Raw genomic sequence first — 14,747 nt, 5'->3', positions numbered from 1 at the left:
ACATCATTGTTTATCTAATCACCCGCTAAAAAACGTATATAAGTAAGGCCGCCATATTACACTTTACCCTCGAGTGAAACAATTACTTGTCTTTGACTCTAATTCAAGTATCTTTGGTGTCTCAATAAATTAATTATAAACTGGTATTAAGTAATACTTGATAAATTGATTAAAAAATATATCATCAGGAGAATATAATTTAAAAAAATATATAATTTTCAATATTTATAATTAATATTTAGTGAAAATTAGTTACTAATGTATTCAGCTTGTTTATTAAAATGTGTATTTTTTATGTTTTCTAAAAGATAGCAAAAGTATATTTACTTCCATCTTATTACCAATGGTAAATTTTTAGAGTTAAAATTAGAATTGCACTCGATATTATTTTCTAGAATATGTTTAAGTCTGCTTGATATTGGATGTTAGTTTATATTTAGCACATTATTTAATAAAAAATATTAATTCACTCGATTGTTATCATTATTTCTTAAAAATGATATTGAATCTGCATAATATTGATTATGTAGGATACAAGCAGTAAGTATTTTTTTTAATTTATTTTCTTTTATAATTTCGTGAATATTATCTTTAAAATAAAAAGCTTTGCTTTGCCTTATTTAAGTTACACATGAATAATAGTATCAATTTGCAGAATAAAAAAACCCTCACATGTCTCATTTTACAGGATCGTGAAAGGTTTCCCTCCAGTGTCGCCATTCATAGGAGTAAGCCCAACGTTGTGCTATTTGCTGAAGGAAAAGAAACCTCTGTGTTGCCTTCAACTGGCTCAAGTGTGCGAGCATTGCGCATACCGTAATGCAAAGGAATACCAATGGCAAAATAAGACCATCATTCTTGCCGCCGATTACGCCTCTAATGGAATCTATAACTTTATTATTCCACTGCGCGCACATTTCAGATCTAAAACTTCACTCAATCCTATAATCCTTTTGCTGGAACGTAGACCTGATGTCGCATTCCTTGATTCCATTTCTTACTTTCCATTGGTATATTGGATGCTCGGTACTATTGATTGGTGAGATAATCATTTATTGATATCCTTGAATCATAAGATATTCGATTACAAGAGCAATGACATATTATTAACTTTACAGCCTAGATGATCTTCTCCGCGCAGGTATAACTTTAGCCGAAAACGTGGTGGTTGTTAACAAAGAGTTATCTAACTCAGCCGAAGAGGACAGTCTCTCTGACTGCAACACCATTGTGGCAGTTCAAACAATGTTCAAGTAAAAATCTTCCTTAATATAGTCTTTTTTTTATTTCTAGTCTAGTTTATAAGATACTAGGTAAGTTGCGCCCTTTGCGAATAGATTTTCATGGACGGCAAGCGATATTTTTGAAAATGTATTATGCACAGCGAGTAAAAGTGATGCTACAGCGTTCAAACGATATTTCATTGGGCTTAAAATAATTAATCTTTTTCAGATTCTTTCCATCTATTAAATCTATAACGGAGCTATCCCAATCGTCAAATATGCGATTCATGCAATTCAGAGCTCATGACAAATACGCGTTGCATCTATCGAAGATGGAAAAGGTTTGCTATAATGTTTTTAGGTCTTGTGAAAACACTAAAATTATATTTATCACAGCATCTTTTATTGCAGCGCGAAAAGGAGAGAGGGTCCCATATTTCCTACATGTTTAGGCTACCATTTGCAGCTGGTTCGGTTTTTTCCGCCTCTATGCTGGATACTCTTCTTTATCAGGCATTCGTAAAAGATTACGTAATTACATTTGTGAGACTCTTGTTAGGCGTTGATCAGGCTCCAGGATCAGGATTTCTCACTTCTGTAAGTTTCATTTAATACGCTTGCGAATATTAATCTTGCGAAAATTATATAAGATTATATTGCAATCCCATTTCACCTCATGCTGCGCGAATTTATGCGTGAAATATTTTTTTGAAGTTTACAATTTAATGGTTACTTCACAAGTAATATTATACTAGATATTATTAAGTAACATTTTGCTACCTTGGACCTCTGACAGATGAAAATAACGAAGGAGGATATGTGGATACGTACATATGGTCGGCTATATCAAAAGCTATGTTCTACCACATGCGAAATCCCTATTGGGATTTATCGAACTCAGGATACGAGCTTAGCTGATCAATCGCACCACGTGAGTATGTCGCCACGGAGCCCGTCTGGGTGGTTTTGGTCACGCCTCGCGGGATTGCGACCATCGCGACCATCGCGACCATCGGTGAGTCGGTCTACTGTACCTCTCAGATAGTACTCCTTAAATACAGTCCTTCGCCGCTACCTACCGCTATATTGAAGTATTTCACGCAATTTAATTCGTATAATAATAATGAAAATAACTCACGTTGCATCCAAGTAGTCCTAGTCCTTGGACTGTATTTCGGGTACCTTTTTAAATTAATATATCTTTCCTACGGGTCAGCGCTACACTTACTCATTATAAACTGTCTTACATCAACATGTGAAGCCTACACTTGTGGCGTCTTTTTAAATTAGTTTTTATGCATTTGTACAACATTCTAATACTCATACGATACTTGATTTTCTTTTAAAATACACGAGCTTAATTTTCTATTTCAATTGCAAACTGCTATAGCCAAGATGACCCTTTGTGCTTTTGCGTGGATACGGATCTGACTAAAGAGTGTTTCCTATTGACATTTAATCGCTGCGGGTCAAATCAAACACAACAATCAAAACTGTATTGCACGCGTATCGGTATCGAGCTCGATGATCGCAATCCCGCCATACTGTTGTCCTATTAGTACGTATTCTGCATGGACTGTTAGACAAAGATATAGTTGGACGACGACATCATATTACATCAACCTAGTGATGGACCACCGCCGATTTGATTTGCCAGAAAATTTGCTGCTATACGCAGAGAGCGTAAACACCCTTCATCAGAATCCGATAATAGCCATAATCTTTGCATGGTTTCTCATACATTCTGCTAAAACATGTAAGGTTTTCTATTTAATTTCTCTATCGTGAAAGTGATTACAGCCTTAGCTTAGATTTTAAACTTCACTTGATACCCGTAGTTAAAACTTATATATGTCTATACTTCAAAAATGCATAATCTCAATACTCTAGAGCGTTCAGCATGCACCTCATAAGAAATTAGCCAGCAGATATCATTTTTCATAATTTTGAGGCTCTCTCGCATTAAGTAAATGTTATCAGCTGATTCCATGTTGACATCCCGTCAATATTATTTCAAAGATTAATTATAAATACGAAATTATTTAGAGATGTATGTTGGTCTCAAAATGAGAATGCGAGTGAGCGTCGCACTAGGGACTTTTAGGCGTAGCAGACGTGTGATAGGCAAGTTACAGCAGGCGACGGGGGATGCTGGGTCGGCAGGAGACGGTGGGTCGGAGGGACGGGGTGCCCGATCACGCCGTGGAACCACGGGTTGCCTCAGCGGCTGCTACGGAGACCGCACTCCAGCGGTAAGACCCCGCTGCACTAATGATCGCATTGGTGTTTAACAAAACATACAATACAAGGTGTTGTGTTGTTTGGTTATACATACATTTCAAAGAATATTTTCTGATAGTCGCCGATGACCTTTGGATTGAGGAAAAATTTAATATTTGTTTTAATACTTTTAATTTTGCTATAACAGACGCTGATGTAAAGGGTAAAGGTATTTTGTAATTTAAACTTTTATAAATTAAAAATAAAATCTCATCTTAAAATAGCGATTTTATAATTGCAATGAATGTACTGGTTATACCCATTTATCGAGCTTTAGATTAGTCTAGATTCTAGCAGTAGAAATTTCGCAATTGTGCGTTATTTGCACTTAGTTCATTAGATTCAACGTAGAACAGTGTGTTCCATTGTGCACAAGGCATAATTTGTTCGATACATTACATTACACATTATTTTATCGGAAACGTGTGTCTTGGGTATTAAGTATTAAGATCTTGTACTCCAAGACATACATTTTGTTAAATCGTCTTAACTGAAATGTAAGTCACTCGTTTATTGCATGCATGAGACTCAAACCAAATATCTTAAGGGAAGCGATAACGCACAAAAATTAATATCAAATCGTTTATTTGCTTTTTGAATGTACAACGAATAGTTTCAAAAGTCTATTTATGTTTTAGTATTCGACGAGTTTGGCTGACGAAGCTCGAGATAATCATGCACAGCAAATTGAGAGAGCAGAAATTGCTAATCTTGTACGATCTAGAATTGAGTCATTAAACTTGACTGGAGTCGATTATGACGACGTTAGCGAGAAACGGAACAGTCTCTCGTACGTTATCATAAATCCAAGCTGTGACCTAAACTTGCAAGAAGGCGACATCATGTTAGTATATTTCTGATTGGTTATTTAAGTCACAAAATTAATATATATTTAAACGGCTTTTTCTTTTCAGATATTTGGTGCGCCCTTCACCATTCTCAGCGCAAAAGACGTTTGAACGTCATAACAGCCGACGCAAATCTAACATCAGTTTCTGCTCTGGTGCACTTATCCAGGCTGCAGCAGCTGGCAGTCGTCGTGGATCAGCGCTTGGAGGCCTTTCAAGCCTTTCGCCACGAGCCCCGCCATTGACAAATGCGAAGGCGAACTCTCTGTCCCTTCCTGATAGCCCTACTATTGTTACCGACTTTCGTGGGCGTTCGAATTCTCTTCGAGTAGTAGACGACATCTTGTTACGTCGATCCAACTCTCTGCGACAAGGACTGGGTACGCCTGCTACTTCTAGTCGCCGCAAGAGCAGCCTGGAAGAAATTGGAATATCACACTTTAATTCACTTCTTCAACACCAGCAACAACAGCAGAATGCGAATGCAATTAAAATTGCTCTCAATGGAAGCATTGGTCTAGAGGTGACACCACCAGACGAGGGTCCCATGGATCGATTTGGATATCAGGATATGGCTGCTGCTCTTCCCTCCACATCGACGGGATCTGGTTTGCCACCTACCCCAGACCCTCAACATCTTCAGGGTACAATCGTATGATATAATCTAATGTGGGGACGGCGACTCAGTTCCGTTGTGAGAAACAAATGGAACTAAGCCTAAACGACTCCGGCTAGAAAAATGTCCACGGAACATATTTTCGTCTCGTAGCGTCTCTACTATGCACGTAGTGTTTCAACTATAAATTTTCCAAAGAACTTCAAAGTGAGTGACTGGATCGAGACAATACGCGGTAGTGAAATCTGTGTATTGTAAGCGGGATCAACTAGTTAATATGTAAAGGGAATATGGCCTATGGCTGTACATAGCGGGGCTTACTTTGGTCTTATTCTATTGTATGTATATAAGAGTGTAACTATCAAGAAAACTCTTTCACTATATTAAAATATTTACAAAATGTTTATTATGTGTACCTACTATTAAATTATTAAATGGATTTATTAATATTGTAGCAAAATATCTATTTTAGATTTAATAGATGTATAACTTCATTATTTATTCAATATTAAGAGATGTATACTTACATTTATCACTATAATTAGATTTATTGACTGTCGAATTGTATTTCTATTAGTATCTGTGGCAATCAATAAAGTCGATACGACCTCAATGGATTATATTATTGAAAATTAAACCTAAATTTATTTATTAATTTTCACATGTTTCGGTTACATGTACCAATTACCTAAAACAATACTTACATTATTTTGAAATATATATAAATAAAAATTAGGAGTTTTAATTATTATCAAAAACACGCCTGTATTGTTCAAACCACCTAAGCTGTTTGGGAATCGGAAACTTAACGTACTAAATATAAACAAACCCAGGCACATATAATTTATTGTTATTAATTTTGCCGACTTCGTTTATTTCTTTCACACTAGACTATGCCAATGTCACTGAGTTATAATTTATTGAATTTGGTATCAATCTATTGCGAGAAATAATTGATTTTGTGTGTATATAATTGAGAAATCGATTGGTATTTTTATCAAGAAATGAGTGAGTATACGAAACTGTTATTCTACAATGATATCTTGTAAGGTCATAGTCACATTATTGATTACGGTATGTCCTAAATTGCTTTTTTTTTTACAAAATAACAAAATATATTTGTACTGATAAGTTATTAAAGGTGTTACTTTCGCAACCTGGTCAGACTTCCTTTGTACTAATGTAACAGTAAAAATTAGGAATAATTTAAATTTTAATATTGACCGTTCAATATTTCGATATAAATCAGCTTACACATTTTGTTAAAATTAATGATAGAGTTAAGTCGATTTTTTCTTTTTTATCTTATTAAAATAAATCTACTGAATAACGCTTAATAATTGTATAATTTGATTGAATTTTCGTTCCCGAATAGTGTTAAGTTGCTCGTATATGTAAGAACTAGATCGCAACACGCAATCCTCAATGCTCGTATAAAGCATTCAAAGTCCAACGGTTTCCCGCCATCAAGAGTATCTGTCAATGTCCTTGTTGCCAGATTAAAAATATAGATTATTATTGATTTATATAAAAATGACAGACACTCCACTAATATTTAAAAATAATTCGTATTATATCTAATATTATATATTACAATCAGCCTTAGTCTTACATATTTTTAATTATCATTTTCAATAAAGAAGTTAAAATTCGAATTCAAAGAAATTATCGTATACTTACTTATCGAAACTAGTATCCCGCAAATGTCAAGTTTTTTTTTTACCTCAAGGCATTTAAAGACTTTCGGTCGGATGCTACTCTACCCACCATAAAGCAGCCGGTTTACCGGCTAACATCCATTGCTATAAACGTTATGAGATCGCTTGGGCATACTACTGTGACTTTTTGACGACTGGGGTCTCCTCCGCTTTAATAGTGTTTGGGTTTATGTACCTTCTCCGTTAGAAGCCGCACTACCTCACCGCACATACCTGTTCGAGACGGACGCCCGTTGGAAGTTTCGCCGCTGTCCTCAATACGTTACGTTATCGCTATATTACTTCCAACCGAGGCGAATAAGGGTCTTCGACATTGGATATATTTTCACTAAATGCGGCAGCCGCGAATTGAATTGGATAAAGTGCAACCCAAAACTTAATTTACCTGGCTATATTCATATCTCATCTAAGCGTTCAATTTCGCCACCACAACTCGACTACGATGCGCTTTCCGTACCCTGAGATGGGGCAACTGTTTACAACCAGATACTCTCAGACCCAGTACCATAATCCAGTTTTCCCTAAGCGATGTTCTAACTTCGGTCAGGTGTCTGCTGCATCGCTGATCTTACATATCACACCCATACGGTAGGAATAAAAATCTACCTTAACCAATAATAATAGTTTTTTCAACTTTCAGATATTAGCTACTGAAAATATTGTAGTACAAGGATTACAGAGAGTAAGTAATTTTAATTTTTTCAAAGATAATATGGAATAAAAATTACGGAATTCATTCTATTCTTTAAACTATTATATTTTTAACGTAATTACTTATACAAGATGCTAATGTTTTTTTTAAGAGTAACGAATAAATTATAATATAAATGTTAATTAAATCGTTGATATTATGTTTGAAAGCTTAATAATAAATTGACATTGTATCAACCAATTGTGTTACTTCAATCACATGATTTGTGCCGTTGTGCTTAATTGATGTACATGCAACATCTCACTCACTCACTCGACCTTTATTCTAACACAAAAAAAAAATTATGCAATTTTCAATCTTAATATCATAATTAAATACTATTATAATTTATCCAAATGCTTGTTTGAAAAAAAAGCACATAAAACAAGCTGTTAATGCACTCAAACTTAAATTTAGTTTATTCAATTGCATAAACTGCAAATTAATACATAACACCACAATTGTTAACGTGATTCTAACTTTAGTAACAGCTTGTTATACAACAGTAACAATGAATAAAACGATAATCTAGAAACATAATTTATAAGAGATGATAAGAATATCTAAATACTTGAATATAATTATACATTTCAGATGGCTAGGACATGTTCTGCAAAGGTGTTTATTCATTATCATAATATATATTTGTATATAAACTTTAAACGTATAATCTACTTTTTCTCTTTTTGACTATGATCTATCAAATTTCTATAGAGTAAGGAATGCTAATCTATATTTTCGTTGAATAATAATAAATAACTATTAGTTTATTTCATTAAATTTATATTAAACTGAAATCTGTGTTACTTATAAATTTCTAGTGCAAAGGAAATGATTGTCACTCAAAAGTAAGTATAAGCCCGAGATATTACTAAACTATTACGACTATCATCAGACTTCGACTGCAATAGACATTAATCAATTAAGGCAAATACTTGGTTATTACTATTATACTATACTAATGTTATTTAAGAAGAAAAACGTTTTTGACATTCAGTTAAAGACAAAAGCAAAAACAGTTCAGTTATTATTTTTCCTCTGCTTGTCAAACAATATTCTTCTTTTATTGTTGTTAGGGTAGTTATTGCCGAGCTTAAGTGTTATTAATAAAAAATGGAAATAAAATTAAAAAATTATTTCCAAACATGTAATTTCATACAACAAATAAATAAATATATATATATATATATATATATATATATATATATATATATATATATATATATATATATATATAAACTAGATACCTAGTATATATAAACATTACTCAGGATCAAAGGTTATGTTTCTCATTAAGCTTAATAAAATGTGATTTCGCTTAATTTGAAAACTTAAGCACATCTTTTCCAGTCTAATTATGGAAATGATACTGCTTCTTAATGGAATATTCTAGAAAAATTATCACCAAATTGTTTTTCAGTGCCTGGGTAGCATGTCCACTTCAATGGTGGGTACAATATTATTCGAAATATATCCTAAGATTATTTTTAAATACAATGTTTTAATATATGATGACTTCGTTGAGATAAGCCTGCTTGCTACAAAATTGTATTTATAAGCCCAGCATAGTGTCCTCCACAGGATTACTAAACAAAGTGGACATAATATTGGGTAATATAGCAATACCTGAAGCAAATATCAACCCAATAACAGCCTTTATAGGTACTGCTGTAATTTTTTTACTAAAAATGGTCAACATAAAAAGTCACAGCCACTTAACAAATGTATATATTTGACAGTAATGACTTATGGTTAAACTTTAACATTACTTACATCGTTTAGTTGACGAGGCGTGTTTATAGTATATCATGATTAATAAATAGCACGATATTGAATCCTTTGTATACCCGAACGAAGTCTAGTCAGTCGAGGTCAGCTAGTTATATTATAAAATCCCAAAGATAAAACGAAACTTTACCAAACAAACTATTAAAGTATATACTACATATTATTTTTCAAAACAACCCTTATTTTTTCTAGGCAGTAGGTTTTAACTCAACGGCTATGGTATGCTATTATGTATCATTTTGAATATATTTTTGTTGTTGTCATTTTCTTTATTATTAGTCAATTAATATAATTTTTTTTTAATAGACAACTGGAGATCTCTCCTCAGTCGAAGTAAATATTCATCACATTTATTTTGTAACACAAATATTATCTTATGAAAATTTTAATTTTAGATATAATTTAACAGTCGTATATAAAACCACTTTTTAACATTTACAGTGCTATGGGCCATTTTGTGAAGCAAAGGTAATTATGTAACATTTTTTTTTAATTTCTTAGATAAACGAAAACAAAAATATTAATATGTATATGTCTTTGTAAACAGTGCGAAGGTGTTTTAAATATTTGTACGTCGAAGGTAAAAAGAAATATATATGCACATATTAAATAGTTTAATTTCTTTAATCCAGTCTAATTAAGGACTATTTTTTGAATTGTAGTTTGCTTTATTAGACCCATTTGTTCTTAACGCTTCTAAATATATTATAACAAAGCATTACCCGCGGCTTTTAAGAAATTTAGAATTGCTGAATAACAATATCCACAGGTCTTTCTTCAAATTTGGAAAAGATTTTCATGCAAATTTTCAGGCCTTTTATCACTACCATGGGATTATATTTGCAAAAAAACTTTCCTTAGTTCTAACCTAACCTAAACTACTGTATAAAAAGCACCCATTTGCAAATTGTGATGGTGCTAGCTCCAGTAGTGTCCGGCTGTGCGCTGATATGTCAGTCAGTGAGGCAGTCAGTTATTTATATATATAATTGCCTCGTTGGTCTAGTGGCTTGATGTGAGGCCGCAGATTCGGATGTCCTGGGTTTAATTCCCAGGTCAGCCCAATAAAAAGTTATTGGGTGTTTCTGTCAGAAAAATTCTCAGTAGCAGCCCGGAGTCCCGGAACCCGGAAGTGTATACACTCCCGTGCCTCGGAAAGAACGTAACGCCGTTGGTCCTGCGCCTGAAATCTTCGTCATCGGGTGTCGGATTGCCGTCCCATCGAATTATATTATAGTTAGGGAATAGAGAGTGCACTTGTGTTTGCGCACACACTTGTGCCGCCGTGGCCGAAATCGGAGGACATTATTATTATTATATATATAGTTTTTTTTTTAATTGAACATTGCTGATCTGAATTGTTTTTTTTTTTTTATAAAATAGGAAGACGGACGAGCATATGGGCCACCTGATGGTAAGTGGTCACCAAACGCCCTTAGACATTGGCATTGTAAGAAATATCAACCATCGCTTACATAGCCAATGCGCCACCAACCTTGGGAACTAAGATTTTATGTCCCTTGTGCCTGTAAGTACACTGGCACACTCAACCTTCAAACCGGAACACAACAATAATAAGTACTGCTGTTTTGCGGTAGAATATCTGATGAGTGGGTGGTGTACCTACCTAGACGAGCTTGCACAAAGCTCTACTACCATCAGATTTAATTTCTTATCCTTATATTTGTCATAAGAAACTCATACTAACCATATTTGTACATGGTTCGTATGAGTTTCTTCCAAATATATTAAGTAAACTATACTTCTAATTTAATTAATTATTAATTTACAGTGTTTTGGGCGAGTTTGCCATTCAAAGGTAATTTATTATTCTACAATTCAAAGAAAATCATTTTTGCTCTTAATATCATCCCTAAAATAGTAGTATATAAGCTACTATAATAAGTTAATTCATACTGCGTTTTATGCAAGTCTGTAGTCTAATAAATTACGTAGTCAAATTTTAATAATAAACAAAAGTTGTATGATTTCAGTGCCAAGCCGGATCTTGTTTGACCTTGGTATGCTATATAGATATCAATTAAAAAAAGTATGGAAATAAATTTAAAACTAACTAATATTTTATTACTGTTATATTATTTAAAGAGTAATGGACCTTCAGCAAGAGCGAGCGTAAGTATATTGAACATAAGATTTTTCTTATCGTATTTCTAAAATAAACGTCTAGAAAATCATATTATATTCAAATTTCGTTAATTAGTGCACAGGACATCAATGCAGATCTAATGTAAGTAACCGTACTTGTTTTAATACATTGCGTAACAGTTCTTTCATAGGTTTTTTATTATTTCTATGTTATTAAAAGCATTATTAATCCCATAACTCACTGTGATAAATAAATTATTTTAAAATATACTTTTAATTCAATTTTTTAAACGGCTTCAACGTTTTATTCTAATAACATAAAATTATTTATTTTACCAGTGCACAGGAATCAACTGCTTATCAGAGGTGATCATTTATTATTATTTGCTTTTCAACAATTATATAACAATCAAACACTTTTGTAGGCACATTTTCATTAGCATAACTATATAATTTGTCATAATTATAATATATAGATATAAAACGATGGATAAATAATATCATACGAAAGGAATTGTGCCGTCGCATGTGCTTGGTTACTTACGAATTACAATAATGATGTCCTCCTGACCGATTTTGGTCACGGCGGCAAGTCTTAAGAGAGTTTAGCAACCTGCCCAGGACATGTTATAGTGCACAAGTGTGTACGCAAACACAGGTGCACTCTCTATTCCCTCAATCTCAAAATCAAATGAGACGGCAACACGACACGACCGGAAAGAGTTCAGGTGCTTACTGAGGCATGCGTGTGTACACACTACCAACTTCCAGACTCCGGGCTGGTAATAAGAATTTCAACAGAAAAACTCAATAACTTTTTATTGGCCTGATTTGGGATTTGAACCCAGTCCCTCGGGATCTGCAGCCATATATCTAGCCAGACAAACGAGACAGTTTTAATATTAAATTATTAACAACAAATAGAACATTATTCTTTACTATTAATATGAATAATAGTTTTGTTCGATACACTACAATATGTATTACAAATTTTTGCTTCAAATTGCAATTAAATGATAAGTTTGTCAACTTTATACACGAATACTACTTATTGTAATAATTGTTACAAATATATTGCCTTAATGCCATAAGTCTTAATCGCTTAAATATTAATTAATATACTCATATAATATCAAGATAACAATTCCTGGGACGAGAGATTCAATACCATACAAATATTCTGTAGACTAAATAAAATAAGAAAAACAAATCATGAACTAATTTTAACTTTCATCACATAGTGTCATGGAACGAGCTGCATTTCAGAGGTATTATATTGTTTTCCAATATTTGCGCAAAACCAAATCAATTTATATATTCAAGATATATTTTTTTGATCCAATTCGTATTTTAAGATCAATAGAGCTCGGAGTGCCGGTGTATTAGAAGATAGAGAGCGTAAATCATAACCGAAGATCGTTCAATTCAAATCCAAGCAAATAACTCAAAGTTTTAATAATTATGCAGTTTTTATCAATTAATCTTCCTCGGAGGTGAATATTTAATACTTTCCGTATTGCTAATAATCCTGATGCAACCGTCTCCGAAAAAGTTTTGCCTCGTATATTTCCTCCAACCTGCAGAGGATCGGCGTGATTTAATATCGTCAATATCAGTGGAGGTATGAGCCCAGCAGTGGGACCTTCACAGACTTTTACTGTACTAAATGTATTTATAAAATTTTTTATTAAAAAGCTAATAGTATTATATTAGTATAAAGGAATGTGAAATTCGATATTTGATTTTTTTTAACTACTCTGGTCTTTCAAGTTTTAGATTTAAATTTTAGATTTCATAATTCATTAGGCATTTAGATGTATTTAAATAATTTCAGTGTCATTCAAAGAAGTGTGAAGCACGCGTGAGTTCATTTTAATTCAAGTGATATATTACGAAGGTGTATGTATGTTATACAGTATATATTGCTTACACTTTTCACCTTTTCTTTCAGTGCATCGGATCGTTGTGTAAATCATTGGTAATTTTAATTTTATTATGTCTAGCAATATGTATCTGCGGTTTCTCACCATCCCACACTAGGATGTCTTCTTTTCATATTCATTTAAAAAAATAATCAAGAAGATTCGTTCACCTCCATTTTAATTTCCTCACTGATTATTATTGACATATATCTAAATAAAAGGCTAATTTATTGTTATAATTTCCTACCAAGTAAGAGGTAATTTTATCAACAATATCTATAAATATATTTTGTACTCTTTTCCCTGCGATTTTATCAAATTTATAGTTAATTTTATTTCTCCCTTATATATCATAATTTATATACACGTGTCCCCATCCGAAGGTTACCTTTATTAAATTTAACCACTATCGTTTCAATGAGTTAACAAATAGATAAAGTTACTTTCGATTATTCATTTTTACAAGCTTTTATTGAACCTAACCAGATATGTGTGCGTCAATTGCATGAATGATAAGTTAACCAATTGAAATTAAACTGCATACATGCACATCCGTGTTTTGAAAACATTTTTTACTTAGAATATATCGATATCAATGTTTTAACTATCAACACGGCATTATAAGATTGATGTTTTCCGTAAAGATTAACAATGATTTTTCTAGATTTGTTATTATTCCTTCTTTATATTTACTTTACCGAAATAGAATTAATGCTTAACATCAGCATAAGTTCTAGCCGTCAGATCATTAGATGCTAAATTAATAAAATAATAATCTGTAAGAAATATATATTTAATTTCAGTGCTCTGGATACAATTGTCATAAGACGATGAACTAATAACTGTAAAATTTTCTTTCATTTATTACGAATGTTAATATTAAAAAATAAAGTATGTTTATATATTTCATTTTTTTAATATACTTACTCCTAGTTTACTATGTCTAGAAAGACAAAGACAACTGTCTGGGTCCTTTCCAAGTGAACGCTGCCACGAATTTAATAGAAACGACTGCCTCGTTGGCCTAGTGGCTAGATATAAGGCCGCTGATCCTATGTCAATGGGTTCAATTGCCAAGTCAGGCCAATAAAAAGTCATTGAAATTTTCCGTCGAAGATTCTCAGTACCAGCCCGGAGTCTGGAAGTTGGAAGTGTGTACACACCCGGGCCTTAGTAAGCATGTAAAGTCACTGGTCATGCGCCTAAACTCTTTCCGGTCGTGTCGTGTTGCCGACTCATCGGATTTTGAGAGTGAGGGAATAGAGAGTACTGTAAGGACGGGACTAGGTAAATAAAGTAGATGTTTAAGGTTTGAAGATAAATTTATTACTGCTCCTCAATACCATGTGTCAGCTGCTTATATACTACACTACATGCCCTACCAAACAAAAAAAAAAAATGTTGGATACATTAACATTTTTTTTTATCAAAATACAATATGAAAAAGTAAAATAAAATTGAATATAATAATAATTAAACAAAATAAAACAAATATGTAAACAAAGGTATAATAATGCAGTGCTGAAATTTAATATCAAATATCATAATAGGTACA

The 14,747-nt window shown here is 32.9% G+C and overlaps 2 protein-coding genes across 6 annotated transcripts in view; both read left to right on the top strand.

Moving 5' to 3' along the window:
* Positions 1-5,580, top strand: part of LOC126780770 (potassium channel subfamily T member 2) — an 88,771-nt gene extending 83,191 nt beyond the window's left edge. The window contains exons 16-23 of one of the 3 annotated variants that reach the window (XM_050505454.1): positions 689-1,039; positions 1,119-1,253; positions 1,453-1,564; positions 1,635-1,820; positions 2,020-2,238; positions 3,359-3,475; positions 4,142-4,347; positions 4,418-5,580. In XM_050505454.1, the coding sequence (XP_050361411.1) occupies positions 689-1,039; positions 1,119-1,253; positions 1,453-1,564; positions 1,635-1,820; positions 2,020-2,238; positions 3,359-3,475; positions 4,142-4,347; positions 4,418-5,009 (1,918 nt within the window). In that variant the 3' untranslated portion in view covers positions 5,010-5,580. Of the gene's footprint in view, positions 1-688; positions 1,040-1,118; positions 1,254-1,452; positions 1,565-1,634; positions 1,821-2,019; positions 2,239-3,358; positions 3,476-4,141; positions 4,348-4,417 lie in introns of those variants that run through there. The other 2 variants (XM_050505455.1, XR_007670534.1) reach the window with 2 other exon arrangements.
* Positions 5,581-5,980: 400 nt separating this feature from the next.
* LOC126780796 (keratin-associated protein 10-6-like) lies at positions 5,981-14,096 on the top strand. 3 transcript variants are annotated; one of them, XM_050505507.1, is made up of 18 exons: positions 5,981-6,041; positions 7,326-7,367; positions 7,971-7,994; positions 8,198-8,224; positions 8,797-8,823; positions 9,357-9,383; positions 9,471-9,497; positions 9,606-9,632; positions 9,712-9,744; positions 10,957-10,983; positions 11,159-11,185; positions 11,271-11,297; positions 11,386-11,412; positions 11,610-11,636; positions 12,512-12,538; positions 13,105-13,131; positions 13,222-13,248; positions 13,996-14,096. In XM_050505507.1, exons 1-18 carry the CDS (start codon positions 6,003-6,005, stop codon positions 14,029-14,031), a joined length of 525 nt encoding a protein of 174 aa, XP_050361464.1. In that variant the 5' UTR covers positions 5,981-6,002; the 3' UTR covers positions 14,032-14,096. The 3 variants fall into 3 exon arrangements, with proteins under 3 accessions (XP_050361464.1, XP_050361465.1, XP_050361466.1); XM_050505508.1 differs by lacking the exon at positions 7,971-7,994 and having other exon boundaries at positions 5,990-6,041; XM_050505509.1 differs by lacking the exons at positions 7,971-7,994; positions 8,198-8,224 and having other exon boundaries at positions 5,990-6,041.
* Positions 14,097-14,747: the final 651 nt, after the last annotated feature.

Source organism: Nymphalis io, chromosome Z, assembly GCF_905147045.1.
Source record: "Nymphalis io chromosome Z, ilAglIoxx1.1, whole genome shotgun sequence".
Lineage (NCBI taxonomy): Eukaryota > Metazoa > Arthropoda > Insecta > Lepidoptera > Nymphalidae > Nymphalis > Nymphalis io.
This window is presented reverse-complemented; position numbering and strand designations above follow the sequence as displayed.

Bases quoted from the DNA above. Each gene is read 5' to 3' on its own strand.
- LOC126780796 (XM_050505507.1), top strand. From the start codon at position 6,003: ATGATATCTTGTAAGGTCATAGTCACATTATTGATTACG. The intron at 7,995-8,197 runs GTGTTTATTCAT...ATAAATTTCTAG, and splicing joins CTAGGACATGTTCTGCAAAG to TGCAAAGGAAATGATTGTCA. The intron at 10,984-11,158 runs GTAATTTATTAT...GTATGATTTCAG, and splicing joins GGCGAGTTTGCCATTCAAAG to TGCCAAGCCGGATCTTGTTT.